The following is a 16500-nucleotide window of genomic DNA, read 5'->3' on the forward strand; positions in this document are numbered from 1 at the left end:
ATGGGACCCCGGAAGCGTACAATTATACACTGAAGTCAATGGAGAAAGAAAGTTTATCTTTTGATCCCGTTTGAATTGTGCCACGAATCACACATATGATGTTTGTCAATTTAAAAGAATATTTTGCAAGTCAAAAAAATAAAAATGTGTCGTAAAACTGTGAAGTTACACATTTTTTTGTGTGAAACCGCTGAGTGAACTACAGGTCTCTGGTCTCGCACAATACGCGTCACCATCACAAAGACGGCCGTCACGTTAGCAAATGTCACCTGTTTCTTCCAGAATGAGAATAAAAGTATAAAACGAGGTGAACATCACTACAAGTCTGGACACGTTGAGAGCTGGACATACACGAAAGGGGAGTTAGTCGGTTCTGTAGCGGGACCGGCTTTACAAGATTTCGGTGAGTAATATGAGTGCAATGTGTAACGTTAATGTCAGCTAGCTAACATTAGCTAACAAGGTACACTAACCTGTTTTGTTTCAGTAACTAGTGTTCTCCTTAAGAACTTCGTGGTCTGTGTGTGCTGTGGATAACATTAGTGTTCACAAGAACAAGGTACACTCCCGTGTTTTGTTTTAGTTGCTCTTCAGATTGAAGCGGCCAGTTTTATATCGACTATACTGTATGTGTGATCTCCTTTTACATCTCGTTGTGTCATTTGAGTTTATTTGCTGTGTGTAGATTCAAGGGTTTTGGTTATCTTGTCAATTTGTTTGGTTATCCAGGCACAGCTGTGCGTGACTCCCTCGGGTACACTGGTATGTGTTTTCCTAATGTAGAGAGCATTGATTAATTAATAAACTACACACTGAGTCTAGATCCTGACCACATCCTTTTTTATTGTTGATCAAATGTTTTTCAAAAATGTATTCATACACATTTAGAAAAATACAATGTACAATCACAACCAGTACAACACACATTACAAAAAATATAGAAAAAACAAACAATAACAACAATCAGACAAGAGGACAAAACTATGGAAAAATAACCCCTCCCACCCCCAGATCCGGACCATCCTTGTATTATTGCTCATTCAATCTATTATAGCATGCTAACAAACATGGTACTTACTTTATTTGTACAGATCTGCATGGGAGTCGATGGCGCGATGCAGAGCGCTGTCTGTGATTGTGCATGGGGGATGTACAAATGCAGCCACGCTGCAGCATTGGCAGATCAGCTCCACAGATGTTGAGTGCCAGTGGAGGAAGCCTGGCACTTCCAAAGTAGTCCAGCCGGTGTCTCAACTTTACCAACAGTGAGAGGAGACATACAACCCACTGGCCAGAGACATCACCAATCAGGATGTAGACTGGTTCAGGTCTGCACTGAGGGGTGCACAGTGTGGCATGGCATGGCTTTTGTCAGGCCATTGTCACCGTGCCGGAGCTGATGAAGGGGCATGGGGGTCGGGGGCTTGAGGCAATGCTTGCCTCAATGCGACTGAGCAGAGACCAGCAAGCTGCCATCCAGACAGTGAAGTGTCCACCATCATTATACATGATGGTGTATATAGGATATATATATATATATTTATATACATATCTGTAAATTGTATAATTGTATTTGATTTAAAAGTATTTTTGATCTCTCTGTCTATAAACACAAACTGAGTAAGATTGACAATAAAGTTGACTTTGAAAAATATATATATTCTTTATGAAAATAGTTGACTGTTGAAAAAATGAATTGATTTGATTTTCTGAAGTTAATTTAACTTTGGCGACCATGTAAGGTCATTATTAAAAAGGTACAATCAATTTGTTTAGGGTTGAATAAAATAATGATAAACATTTAATTTGGATAATTTACTGACAGAATAAGAAACTCAATGATGCTCTACTCACCTGTTCCTTTTTATAAAGTGAAACAGTTGAAACGATAGATTTTAGTAAACTTAAAAACAACCTTCTCCAAAAGCTATCAAGGAATATACCGAATACTTGTTTTAGAACTTTATTTTTATATAAATAGTTTGAATGATCCATAATTGACAGAAGCTTGTGTTTACACTGACCTGTTACTCATATATTAATGTCTTTGTAACTTCAGTAAACCACTACCTCACTAATTTCTTTCATTCATCACGGTTCAGTAAACTAAGTTATACATGAACCAGTTTAATAATTATAATAACGTAGGATTGCAACTCTTTGAAACTGTAGGTGGCTCTTAAAAGAGCTTTTGTGTTTGGGTGTGCTGGTCTCAGGTCAGTCTAAGCCCTCTCTCGCGGATGCAGCGCGCCAGCTGGATGTCCTTGGGCATGATGGTGACCCTCTTTGCTTGGTTCATCTTACCAATGGATGTCGGTGCAGTCCACAATCATTGTGCAGTTGAAGACAGAATGGATGAAGGCAGAATGGATGTATTATTGACTCCGAATGAAACACAACTTCATGTCATACAATACATTGACTTTATTTGTAATTGTGTAAAAACATATGAGCATAATGATTAGCAAGCAGGACCTGCAGGAACAGAGCACGGTGATGGATGGAGCTGGGAAGAGAGAAGAATAAAGAAAACAGATAAACTTTATTATCGGATATTAAAAATTCAATTTCAAAACAAGTTACCGCTCCTACAGTTTTCTAGTATGTAAAGATGATTTCACTTGACCTATGCAAAATATCACACTCAATACATGTGTGTCTTTGGGGGGTGCATTGTGCCTTTGATGTATATAAATAATATACCATAACCAAATACTATTACGTACAGTGGAAATCAGGTTGCCAGAGCAGGTCAGTCCAGTGTGCATGTTCCTCAGGGTCTCAGCAGTTACAGGTGAGGTAAAGGAAATAAAAGAGAAAAAGGTCAGTAACAACACTTTAAAGAATTATCTCTTTTAATAATGTTCTATCAGTAATCACTCAACTACTGTCTTTCCAACAAACAGATTGACTCACTATCATCACAATGAAACACGTCCAGAAGAATGGACCACAGATGGAAATTAGCTATTAGCTATAATCTGGCATATTGCATCTCTTCTCTTTGCTGAGATTAATGTTTTTGTATGCATGGTCCTTCTATAAATAAATACATGTCATGCAAAGCTGCCTGCCTGCCTTCCTTCCTTCGACTCTCCCTGAACTGCCTAATCTTTTAATGTTCAATGTTAACCATTTGAGCAGATAGCATTAAGTAGAAAAGATCGCAGATGCTAATGTGCCGCTAGCCTACCTCCCGCCCCCTTAGCACCTGGTGGAGGGGGCGATAGGCTCCTCTTCAAATGTTTCACAAAATACTTACCATCATGACTACTCTTACTGTTTAACATTTGGGTTCACTTCATGTTAAGGCTAATACAAATGACAAGGCTAAGTAATGTGCTAACTAACGTGCTCGCTACTAGCTATGTAGCTAACTTGACTATGTTCCATGCAAAACATGTGTATTACCTGATATGTTTGGTCCAACGACTCCTGGTCCTTTCATCAGACGGGAAGCGATAGAACGAGCAAGTGGTATGATCACTTATGTGATTACAACCTGGTACAAAGCACACAGGCATCTTGTAAAACTGAATTTATTTTTAGCAATCTCTTATTTATTGGAGGGAATAAATCAGTTATGAGATCTTCTTCTTCGCTTTAATTACGAGTCGCAACCACTTGGAGCATTATCGCCTGTGACATCACTTACGCGAGCCAGAATGGGATTTGGGATTTGTAGTCTTTGTAGTCGCGTATTTTTCATAGTCTTATATTTCCACAGTTTTACGACAAAATGTGACTTTTTTGACATGGAACTGATTGTTTAAGATTGACAAACATCATATGTGTAGTTCGTAGCACAATTCAAACGGGATCAAAAGATATGTTTTCTCTCTCCATTGAATTCAATGTAAATGTTTCGCTTCCGGGGTCCCATGGGCCGGAAGTAGATGGGCGTGACTTCGCCTCTCTATTAAAATTGATGTTGATGTGATTGGATGGCAGTGTCCAATCAAATCACCAGCCGCCAGCCGCCCCTGGCATGGCCCTGACCAATCACAGGTTGGTAGGGGCATCACGTGGGCCTCATGTGATTGGTTAATCCCTCACATTTTTTTCACCAAAGGAAACTAGATTCTGCTGGCCTCCTCTCGCAACAGTGAATGCAATCTACTGTTTCACCATGACATCTAGAGGGGCGCTGTTTCACTCTTTGTAAAATACTCAATGAGAATGGGGGAGAGACGGTCCGGCAGGAACACACATGAAAGGAGAATTACAGAAACAAAACAGTGTTTTTATTTATTTATTTAAATTATAACTACAATCCGAAAAAACAGGGGAAGCCTGGCTTCCCTTGGCCTCTGGGAGAAAACGCCACTGCAAACTAGTGATATTGTATGAGTGTTAGTCCAAAGTTTTATCACAATATAATGTCATTTTGATTCCTTGGCACGCCATTTGCTGATATCTCAAAGTCTTCCATGATACGATGTTTTATTTAATCAAATTCAGGGAGTCAGAGATTATATCATATGCATGCATCACGTCATCAACTGATAAAAAGTCCCTAAAATGATTTGATAATTGAATTACTGTTTATTTAGGAAAGGGATGACCTTGGACGGAAATGTGTAATAAGTCAAGCCATGGACATTTCAAAATAAAGGTGTATCTTAAAGGCAAAATTGCTGCAATATCCCTTAAAGTGTCAAATAGGGCAGAGTTAGGATAATTTGATTTGGGTGAATCTGTGTTAATATGCATATGTGGCATGATGAATTTATACTTCTTGCATTTATGTTATATCAGGTCAACGTTATGTTACTTTGAGCAGCAGACCCAACTTAAACTAAACCTTTCATTTTTCAATGAAATGTTTACCTGGTTAAATAACCACAAGGTCATACATGCCAACGCAGGAGCTGACGTCAGAGGACATTTGTGTCAATTCCAAGTAAAATTATTTGTTCTATCTACTCTCCAAAAGAACGAGGGCACATAAGCCACAACAATGAATACTTTGTTTACCACAAGAGATGTGTCCTATTTAACTGTTCACAAACAGCTTCCTGTCGTCAGTGATATAACCCAACTAGATTTTGAACGGTGTGTGTGTGTGTGTGTGTGTGTGTGTGTGTGTGTGTGTGTGTGTGTGTGTGTGTGTGTGTGTGTGTGTGTGTCCAAGCCAATTGCTAAATCGTCTTTTTTGTGTACAGGTTTGCAATCTTTTAGCTTTCATTTCCAAGTCCCCTATTTCTGGGACTGAGCATATTAGCTCCAAATATCCAAATATACAAACCGTCATGAAAGAATTATGAAGAAAGAAAGTAGAAAGAGCAGTTTCTTTGAAATCATCTTAATGGTCCTGCATTTGGTTCGTTTTAAAAGTCACACCTTAAAGATAACTCTGCCAACAGGATCTCCTTAACTCATCAAACTGCCCAAACACAGTCCAATAGGGACATACTTTAAACCTTTTAAAAACAGGACAATTGCTTGAAAGGTCCATTTGTTGCAGATGAACAAAATTAAGTGAATAAAACGCTATTTTGTTATTATTTACGATTTTTTGTTCTCAAAAAACAGTGCATTGTGTGTAATACAACTGTGATTTTTATTAAATTAGTTTGTTTTTAAGGAAGGCCAGAGCTTCAGCTGTGTCCAATAGATTGTTCCCTAGTTAACGTTTTTTAAAAGAACATTATATTCCTATTTGATCATGTCCCCTTTATTGTATTACGGAGAGCAATGTGAGCGTCCATTCCCATTGGATAACGGAGGATTTTACACCCGGAAGTAAATATTCCCCTTACTGTCGATTGATTTTACAGTGATATCTGCACTACTCATCAACTCAACAACACCAGATTATCCTTGTTGATTACACAACATTGATTGGCTTAAGTTGTGTACAATGCTTTTGTAATTTTCCCCTTCGATTCGGAGAAACAAATATGTGTTCAGTTTAGGATGGCCGAAGACACTACACTACCCAGAATCCTCAGCTATCGTTTGGGACTACACCATGTGCTTTGCTTGACAAACCCCGTGATTTGTCCTCAAGCTCTGTGATTGGATGTTGGAGTGGCAGTGTGCGAAGTTTACGCTGAGCGACAAACAGCATTTTGAAATGGAATGAAACCCATCGACGGCACACTATTCAAAACAGGAATCGAACGTCTCCTACCCCCCCCCCCCCCTTAGGTCACAAGCTCCTCCAACAGTGCAACACAATAAAACAGATACACAGAAAAAATAGTGCAAGTCAATACAAAAAGAAAAATAGTAAAAAGTGAAATAGTGCAATAAGAGTCTATACAAGGGATTGGAATATGATATATTAAACAAATCCTTTCTAAGTAGCAGCCAGATTAATGCTGTGGATGTTATTTCAAAGTTCAGGTGTTTAATAGTCTTATGGCCTGTGGGATGAAGCTGTCCCTGAGTCTGGTGGTTTTAGTCCGGATGTAAGATAAAATAAGATAAGATAAGATGGTACTTTATTGATCCCAATTTGGGACATTGTTTTTGTTGCAGCAGCATAAAAGACAAGGCATTTTACAATAAAACAAAACCACAAATAAACAAGAATAGAAAGAAAAGAAAATAGAAAATATACGTGTTGAAATAGAAAATATACATGTAGATATTATGCAAATATACATATTCAAAAATATATGACAATGGAATATGGAATATCAAATATTGAACAGATTATATATGTATAAAATGTACAGCGAGGTTGTATTAGAGAAACTATGGAGCAGAGAGTTCTCTTCCAGCCAGAGGTGATTTGTTGTACAGAGTTATTGCAGTGGGCAGGATTGTGTTCCAGGTATCGGTCCTTGTGACAGCGGAGCTGCAGCAGTCTGTTGGAGAAGGAGCTCCGTTGTCTGTCCAGCTGCTGGTGGAGAGGATGGGTGGGTTATCCATCATCGACAACAGCCTGTTCAGTGTCCTCCTCTCCACCACAGCTTCAAAGGGGTCCAGCTTGATGCCGATGACAGACCCAGCTTTCCTGATCAGTTTATTGATCCTGCTGGTGTCACCGGCTCTGATGCTGCCCCCAGCAGACCGCAGCAAAGAAGAGTGCACTGGCCACTGTTGGCCACAACAGACTAGAAGATCTCCAGCATCTTGCTGCACACGTGGAAGGATCTCAGCTTCCTCAGAAAATAGAGTCTGCTCATCCCCTTCTTGTACACAGCGTCAGTGTTGATCCTCCAGTTCAGCCCATAAGTGCACTCCCAGGTACTGTAGTCCTCCACAAGAGCCACATCCTCTCCTAGAATGCGGCTGTTGTGCCAGATGGCAGCAGACAGAACAGTTTGTGGCTGGGGTGATGGGGGTCTTTTATAATCCTGAGGGCTTTCTTTAAGGTTAACCTGGTATTTTTACTCCACTACATTTATTTTAGTTACTTTACAGATTCTGATTAATGATGTGAAATATAAACAACCCTTAAAGCAGACTTTAGTTACACCTGAGTAAAATAAGGTGATTGTCAAGTGTCAACAATCAGGAGAGATATTTGATTGGAGGACTGGCTTATCTGAAGCCAGTTGAGTAGCACTTGAAATGTTTTTGCTCTATGAAGCCTGATGTACTTTATGATTCTGTTTTCTTCAAGCTTGTATTTTGTTGGTCGAATGCACTTATTGTGAGTCGCTTTGGATAAAAGCGTCAGCTAAATGCAATGTAATGTAATGATTGTTGGTGCTTGAGAAGACTATATATCTATCTGCAGATCCCTATAAAGTATATACATTACTCGTTATTCTCTATAAATAGTTAATTAAAAACTGTATATAATTGCTATTTCGGACATCCCTTTTCAAGATTTCAATATGACTCTAAACGTGTAATAACGTGCTTTAACCAGTAGGAGGTATGGGTTAAAAACATAAGTTAAAAAGCTGTCAAGTTTACAGTGTTAACAAAATAAAATATACTGCTGTTTCTGGTTTAGTTTACGACGGATATATTCTGTTATTGTTTTTGATATTTGTAACAAAAAAGCGATGGAAAAACCCCACAGCAACACAGAAAAAATGGTCTTAACATGACCCAGCGGTCTAGTAGTTAATAAAAAACAATAATATCAAAACAAATTATTACTACTAACTTTATTGTGAAATTAAAACAGAACGGTAAAAGAATAGTTTCCGGTCTATTTTGAGGCCAGATCTCTGTAGATAAATAAAGAACTACGACCGATGTGTAATATTTACAATGCATTCATGTGATGACTTTCAAAGAGTAAAGCAAGCACTGCTGAATAAAGTATGATTTATCTTTTACGAAACGTTTTTTTTCATATGGAATGCAGTTGGAGGTCAACCAATCACAGAGCTTGAGGCATTGTGGAACAATAGCTGAGGATTCTGGGTAGTGTAGTGTCTTCGGTCATCCTAAACTGAACAAATATTTGTTTCTCCGAATCGAAGGGGAAAATTACAAAAGCATTGCACACAACTTAAACCAATCAATGTTGTGTAATCAACAAGGATAATCTGGTGTTTTTGAGTTGATGAGTAGTGCAGATAGCACTGTAAAATCAATCGACAGTAAGGATAATACTTACTTCCGGGTGTAAAATCCTGCGTTATCCAATGGGAATGGACGCTCACATTGCTCTCCGTAATACAATAAAGGGGACATGATCAAATCGGAATATAATGTTCTTTTAAATAACGTTAACTAGGGAACAATCTATTTGGCACAGCTGAAGCTCTGGCCTTCCTTAAAAACTAACTAATTTAATAAAAATCACAGTTGTATTACACACAATGCACTGTTTTTTGAGAACAAAAATTCGTAACTAATGCACCATAATACATTCTCACGAAATATAAAAATTATTATGAATACAAATAAAATAAAAGAAGCCTCCCGTGAGTTACTACAAGCTATAAAGTAGATTTTAAAAACGTTTTATAGAATAAAAGCTCACTGCAGGACGTTGTAGAAATGCGTGTGTGCACCACGACAAAATAGCCTCATTCACTTTACATTAGGGTTGTTTGCGTGGTGCCGACACGTAAATGTAACAAAGTTCGTGAGTCCACCACGCAATGCGGTGTTAAGGAGTCGTGGTGGAGTCACGCATTCTGGTGAGATCAGGTTGAGAATGAGACAACACCGGTTTTATCCATTGTGTATGAATGAATGCTTCAGCTCTTCAGACCAATATAGTAAGATGTGAGTATGTTCCTAATTGTGTTGGTATGCAACCTAGGTTTAATAAAGCAAATCTGCCACTTTTATATTGTAGAATTTGTAAAATTAAAGTAGTCTTTAATTGTTTGTCCTAAACATAGCAATATATGCTTTTGAAATGTAACATGTCTTTGAAAAAATAACAGTATATAGTTTATATTGTGTATCAATCTATAAAATAAATAGACAGACACTTTATCGATCCCAAATTGGGAAATAATTGTACAGCAGCAGTGTGTTCAGGTATTAAAATATTTAAAGTTTGAATAAAGTACAAACTACACAACACAATCCATAAGATAAGTCCGATATGTTCATGAAAACTCCTCAGGAGGCACGACACTAACGTGGCCGTGTGGACTCCGGAGTTTGCTGCATGAGTTGCACTGTATGATCTGTGGTGTAGTGAGCTGTCACTCAAAAACTGAGTAGCCAATGGGGACACACCCCTGAAAGTCCCGCCCACCTGGGACGTTTGTGTCAGAATCGAAAACAAAAAATGAGGGAGCGTAAACGAGAAGAGCTGCAGCGAGAAGCAAAGAGAACTGCAAACAAAAATATATGTTAACACAAAGAAAAAATACTTAAATACACAAATGATTTGTTTGCAACGTATAGTTTTATTTTTTGTAAACTCTTGCTTGATTCTGAGAAAGTGTTGCTTTATCTTTATTTCATAAAACTAATCCCATATGTTGTAACATGGCAGTTTTATTCAGGTGTTATGAAATAGAGGAGAGAGCTGAGGCAGGAAATAGTGAAACAAATACGTTCTGATGAAATGTTTCTTGTGCAATGATCTGTCCTAAATATTGCATTAGTGGAAAAAACACTTAACTTTGCAAGCCAGTACTTCATGTACTCTGGATTCTTTATGAAAAACAAACTGCATTATAAATTCAATATAAAAGAGCTTTATTAAGTTAAAAATACCAAATACAAATTAAATGTAAAAGAAAATAGCCTTTTCCACACATCCAAAATATGTCGTAATTTACATAAATCTAAACAAAGATATATTATATACTGTATAGCTATATATATATATCAAACATTTGTTGGGGTATATAGCAAATGATTCAACTTATAGGCATAAATACTTTTTGTACCAAATGTCAAGGAAATACATCCTATAATTCAATGTGTGAGTCAACACAGTGTATCAGTTTAGTTGGCTGGCCAGAGACCTGAGTTCAGGCTCGTCCACCTCTTTTCCCGCCACGCTGCCACTCCTGTCCTTGTGCTTGCTTTTGAAAGGCCTCCCGAGTTTAATCGAGAGCGTGTTCAGGACGGAGCTCTCGTCCGGTGAAGAGCTACTACGGCTAACGCGGCCACTTCTGGCGAAGGTAGACGTGGTCCTGCTCTCGGAGTTGGTGGCCTCGAAGAGCTTTCCCATGAAGCTGAGGCCGGCCTTGCGGATGTGGGAGCTGCCGGCGAACACGTACAGAATGGGATTGATCGCACTGCTGAAGTAAGCAAACGCTGTGACATTTGGACGGGCTGCAAGGGCGGCAACAACAGTGGAATTACTGTCCTGCAACAGACCCACTACCTGTTGGAGAAAGAGGGGGGAGGGTGGTTTAAACAAAACAAAAAAACAGGCCTGGTCAGAACTTTAAGACAAGATAAGATAAGAAGTGAAATGTGAAATGTGAAATGTTTGTGTTGCAGCAGCAAGGTTGTGTTGTTCATGTTCACTCCATCAAAACACAGCACCCATCTTGTTTGTCTTTAAGGAATACTGTTCTGACTCACTACTTTATTTTTCAGTCAATTCTACTTCACCATTTTTTCTCAATTGGACTCAAGCAACCATCCATAACAGTCGTCACTTTCAACATCAGTCTCACTATGAGTCATAGCTATGAGTCACTTGGACACTAACTGTAAAAAAACCCCTGTTTCAGTCACTTCCTACAATAACGAAAAACAGCAAAGCAGAACCAACTGCATAGTGAGAGTCGAAGAGTTCATTTTGCAACAGTCTGCAAAGTCTTACGACATAGCCCTGTTTTAAATACAGCGTTGGAGTTTTCTTTGCAGATTAGGGAAATAGTAATCCTTTTTGAAAATGGATTGATGATCATATGTCAAAATAAGCAGCACTGAAATTATGGAAAATATTGACTTGTGTTTGTATATATTAAGTGTATTGCATTGAAATGTTGTTAATATTTTACTGAAATGTCAGTTTGGTTGACTGGTGATGATATTAATGGTTGAAGGTTACTTCCTAAGCATTTGTTCATTTCATAGACTGTCAAGAATGGATTTGACCACTTTGATGTCACATTTGTTATTTATTTGTTATTCCCTCAAAATCTTGGCGGGAAACCCCACATACCTGAACATAAAGCATACTTTTGGCATTTAACGGAATCAGTATCCATTTCTGGCCCATGTAGGTCCAATATAAAACTCACCTCTATGATGTTGACGATGTGATACGGCAGCCAGAAAACTGCAAAGGTACAGATGATCATCAGGATGAGGCGGCTGCCTTGTGCTCGGCGCTGGAACTTGGCACTCTGCAGACGACAGATGACGGAGGAGTAACATGTGTTGATGAGGGAGAAAGGCACCAGACAGGCCATGATGGTCTCAAACAGGTACTGGAAGACCCGGTGACCCTTGCTCTTCCAGTGGTACGGCACGCAGAAGCTCAAAGTGATATTGTTTGAGAAAGTCTTCCTCCGATTACTTACAGAGAAAAAGAGAAAAAACACACAAATATGAAGTCAATGTTAAAGTAGATATACCAAGCAGAGTCAATTCTGTAACTTAATATAATAATGTTTTAATGGATCTACTAACCCTTAATTACAGTATAGCAAATGTCGGCAATTTCCTTGAGTATATTATTATTCAAATGTGTGACAATGTAGAAACACAGCATTCAATTCTGCTTAATATGGAAGTCACAAAACGATGAGACAACCTTACATTGAATTAGAGATGTAAGAGCATGAACACATGCACCGGTAAAATAAAAACTGTTGTTACTATATTTGAAACTCTTGCCACACCATCCAACAATTTTTTTTTTTTATTAATACTATAAAGTCCAAAAAAGAAAATTGAAATGTTTTCTCACTTGTTGAAAAGACACATGTTTATGATCCCTTATACATACAATTCAGAATTTTCAAAAACATCTCTTGAAATTACTACAAAGTTAACGCCGTACCCTTTACTTTTGTTGTTGTTGTAAAAACAGATATCAATTTGATTGACTTCAGTTTGTCAGCAACCATTAAAAACTAAACTTTTTGAATAAATAAACGTAATATATTTAAAGATACGACTTGTTAGCCTCACCTGCGGTAAAAAGGCATCGGCAGTGACATGAGGAACGCCAACACCCATACGACGAGCAGCAGAATCAGGAGGGAGCGCTTGGTTCTCATCCTCTGGGACAGAAACGGCCTGGACACGGCCAGCCAGCGGTCCATGCTCATCAGGCAGATGAGGTAGATGGACACGTACATGTTCACACTCGATAGGTAATGCACCAGCTTGCATGCTGCCGAGCCAAACTCCCAGCCTTGTCCTCCAGCCAGGTAGCGCAGGAAAAAAGGGGCGCTGAGCAGCACGAAAGCATCCGCCATGCTCAGATTCAGCACCAGCAAACAGGTCACTGAGCGCTTCTTCACCTGGCACAACACTGTCCAAACAACAAACAGGTTCCCAGGGAAGCCCAGCACAAAGGCCAGGGTCAAGATGGCGATGCCGACCATGGCGTTGATGGACAGAGGAACAGACGAAGAGGAGGACTGCTGGGAGATGGTGGTGGTGATATTGGATGCCATCAGGAAAGCCTGAGAAGAATCTGAGTGAGGCTTTGAGAACTGTGATATTTACACAACAGAAAAAAAGACAGGAAACAGGATTGAATTAACATGTGTGTCAACGCTTTGAGATGTCACCCAACATGTTTTTTCCTGTTCTGCTACTTTAAATCTACTACATATTAACGGAAAGCGGTCCTGCCTGTTATCAGCATAAATGGACCTCAAAATATGATTAACTGCCTCTTTATTTAAAGGATTGATACTTTTACAAGTGGTGCATGTCCTGCCTTCTACAGTGACGTGACAGGGTTTCATATATATATATATATATATATATATATATATATATATCTGTAAGACTTGTCTGCAGCAAACAAATAGAAGATGACTGTATATCATGAATTTTAAAAAGTATACTTTGACCTGTCGATAAATATATTATTTCCTGCATTTTGTCCCTATTTCACAATTTTTGCCATTTATAAGGACACGAGTGAAATGTGGACAAAAAGTCCAATAAAAAGAAAATAATTTTTCTTATACCAGCAAGTCAGCACTTTATTATTACAGGTACATTTTCCTTCAGTCTGCCAAATTAATATGAGAATGTAAGTTCTGTCACATCAGTTTTATACCAAATGATTACCAAGAAGCAGTGGCGACTGGTCATTAGGTCACAGCCCCACCTAGTGTCAGCAGAAAGTACTTCAAATAACAATTCCACAGAAATGCAAAAACAATACATCTTAAAATATATTTTAAGATCATGTTTAATCTTCTGATTCGTCTGTACATTGCTGTTTTAGTCTGTGACTTCGCCACTCCATAGCGATTAAAATCAGTAAAACGGAAAGAAAATGAATGAAGTTGACCATCGACTTCAGCTTTGGTAAGTTCATTTTATGTCATATATTTTGTTGATCTTCTGTGTTTTGCCTATAGGCTATTGCTCTGCTGGATCAATTGATATTGTGACCTCGGTGATGAGTGTCTGTGTTTTCCTTATATCCCTCCCTCTCTCTACCACCTACAGCTATTTGTTTACGTGTTTAAAAAAGCACCAGAAGCTACACATCTAAGTTGTCCGTGCCCCACCACTTTTGTACATATAAAAGAAGGCCAAGAAACTGTGAAATTAAAATCTTTCTAATCAGCTATCTCCGAACAGAAAGCAACATAAATATGCACTCGTTGTGAAGCAAAACAAGAATAATATTAAAAAATAGTCATGTAATTATGGAGCCCCTAAAGGGACATGGAAACAAAAAAGAAAAAGAAAAAAAGTCTGGATAACGGATTAGTTTCTCGTGCGCACGAGAAACTAATCCGTCATCCTGACTTTATTTTTATTTTTTGAGAAAGTTACCGGTGCGCCAAGGGCACAGGAGACAACCCTTTAATTGCAGACTGTTATGTTTACGTGGGGAAATGACAGTGCATACATTGTTTGAGATATATTTCGAACTCCGACTTCATTGTATGGGCATTTCGGCCAGGGGTGTAGAGGTACTTGTTTAAGCACCGGATTGGCAAAACAGGAGAGTCTGTAAACCAGTCTGCTTTGATCTATGAATTAATGTCTAGTAGGCTACCTGCTGCCCGCAGCTGGTTTGAAGGGAAACAAACACTCAGAACACATACACACGGAGCTGAGCAGAGCACAAACAGATTCACATCAATCATGCACCCTGGTGACATCTCCTTCATAAAACTAATAAAAGGGGGAGTAATCGGGCAGCTCGATGTGTGTGTGTGTGTGTGTGTGTGTGTGTGTGTGTGTGTGTGTGTGTGTGTGTGTGTGTGTGTGTGTGTGTGTGTGTGTGTGTGTGTGTGTGTGTGTGTGTGTGTGTGTGTGTGTGTGTGTGTGTGTGTGTGTGTGTGTGTGTGTGTGTGTGTGTGCGCTGGTGCTAAACTGGTGCTGGAGTTAAACCTCCCGCCGTCTCCTGGAGTGACCGCAGGCTGCTATGTTTTTAAACACACCCCTCTGGCCGACATGTCCTTAAGATTAAGTCTGAGTTCGAAATATATCTCAAATAATGTATGCACTGTCATTTCCCCACGTAAACATAACAGTCTGCAATGAAATGAAATGGTTGTCTCCTGTAAGCTCCACTCCCTCCTTGGCGCACCGGTAACTTTCTACCAAAAAATAAAATAAAAAATAAATTCAGGATAACGGACCCGTTTTCCTGACTTTATTTTTTTCTCTCTCTTTTATTTTTTCCATGTCCCTTTAGGGGCTCCGTATGTAATAACTTCTGGTTTGGTAAAAAGTAGCGAGATTTCAGTTCCTTTTCTTATACTTTATATACTTATACTGTCAAACTCCAGAGTAAAAATATTTTTAAAATAACATTAACAAGATACATTTTCATACTGACCTTCTACTTCTGATTGATTTTTAAGCCCACGACGGTAAATCCACACAAAATGTACCAATGTCCACCTATTTTACACCTCCCCTGATCTACTGCAGGCTTTCCTCTTTGAGGACTGAGTGTATAAAGAAACTGCAAAGTTTACATATTGAGAAAGACGGTTTATGTAAGGGGAAGCTCCCGGTGACCACAGGAAGCAAGCTTCAGAACATTTGGTTGTAATGTAGCTGTTGTTCCCAGGGGCGGAAAACAATATACAGTAGCCTACTATTAGTTGTTATAAATCAGCTGTTTATTAGGCTGTTCAAGGGATAATTCTCACCTAAAGAGGGAGGACACTCCTCAGATGTCTTAAACACATGGGACATCGTAAAACAGTAAACACACAAACATACAGTACTATTTGTTATTAGTTATTAAAAACAAATTAAAAACTGCATTTATGCAGTTCAAGGGATAATTCTCACCCACCTCTTGCTCTTGCCCTGCACTTGTATGTGCCAGTTGAGATGGTTCTTCCACCAGCTCAACTCTCTGTCCCTCATCATGGACGCAGGAGGCTGGCTGTATATCTGAACTCGCTCCCTCGTCATTCTCTTCATCATCTTGCACTTGTTCTAAGCTCCTGATGACACCGCTGCTGCCAAAACGATCTGTCAATTTGCGACATTTATATGCTTCACCTGCGAGTGACTTCACCTTTTTTTTTTTTGCCTTCTCGGCCCCACCTTTTTCTTTTCGTTTTCTTTGATTTGTATTTTCATTCTCGCTGGCCGTTTCTCAATGTCGAGTAAACCTGCTGCAGAGCCACTATTTCAAGTATACTACGTCATAGAGTGGCACCGAAGGACTGTTTAAATGCATTGTCACTACCCGATCTACGGGGGCAGCTGCCCCCCCCCCCCCCCCCACAGTAATTCCATGGGCATGGCAACTGCAAAGTCACAGTATGTAGTTGTAGTTTCACAGTCAATTACTGTGAAATCCATGCAACTAGTAGCCAGTAATTTACTGTAATTTTACAGTCAAACATTTTACAGTGTACTAATGTGATTGTAGGAAGCCGGGTTTGTGTCTAAATAAATTTACAATAGATTTATTTACATAGAAATTAATATAAAGAAAAATACCTTTCTCTATGTTCCACACATCAAACAATTGGG

The 16500-nt window shown here is 38.9% G+C and overlaps 1 protein-coding gene across 1 annotated transcript; it reads right to left on the reverse strand.

Annotated features, from left to right (window-relative positions):
* Window positions 1–9768: 9768 nt before the first annotated feature.
* LOC117463968 (leukotriene B4 receptor 1-like) lies at window positions 9769–15451 on the reverse strand. The gene is made up of 4 exons (XM_034106495.2): window positions 15341–15451; window positions 12487–13016; window positions 11592–11868; window positions 9769–10720 (listed from the first exon to the last, which is right to left on the reverse strand). Exons 2-4 carry the CDS (start codon window positions 12975–12977, stop codon window positions 10331–10333), a joined length of 1158 nt encoding a protein of 385 aa, XP_033962386.1. The 5' UTR covers window positions 12978–13016; window positions 15341–15451; the 3' UTR covers window positions 9769–10330.
* Window positions 15452–16500: the final 1049 nt, after the last annotated feature.

This window comes from Pseudochaenichthys georgianus, chromosome 18, assembly GCF_902827115.2.
Source record: "Pseudochaenichthys georgianus chromosome 18, fPseGeo1.2, whole genome shotgun sequence".
NCBI classification, from domain to species: domain Eukaryota; kingdom Metazoa; phylum Chordata; class Actinopteri; order Perciformes; family Channichthyidae; genus Pseudochaenichthys; species Pseudochaenichthys georgianus.

What these genes read in the sequence shown, in the direction of transcription:
- LOC117463968 (XM_034106495.2), bottom strand. Translation starts at nt 12,977, where the DNA reads ATGGCATCCAATATCACCACCACCATCTCCCAGCAGTCCTCCTCTTCG. An exon ending in CCGATGCCTTTTTACCGCAG is followed by an intron (nt 11,869 to 12,486) that starts GTGAGGCTAACA and finishes TTTCTCTGTAAG; the next exon opens with TAATCGGAGGAAGACTTTCT. An exon ending in ACATCGTCAACATCATAGAG is followed by an intron (nt 10,721 to 11,591) that starts GTGAGTTTTATA and finishes TTTCTCCAACAG; the next exon opens with GTAGTGGGTCTGTTGCAGGA.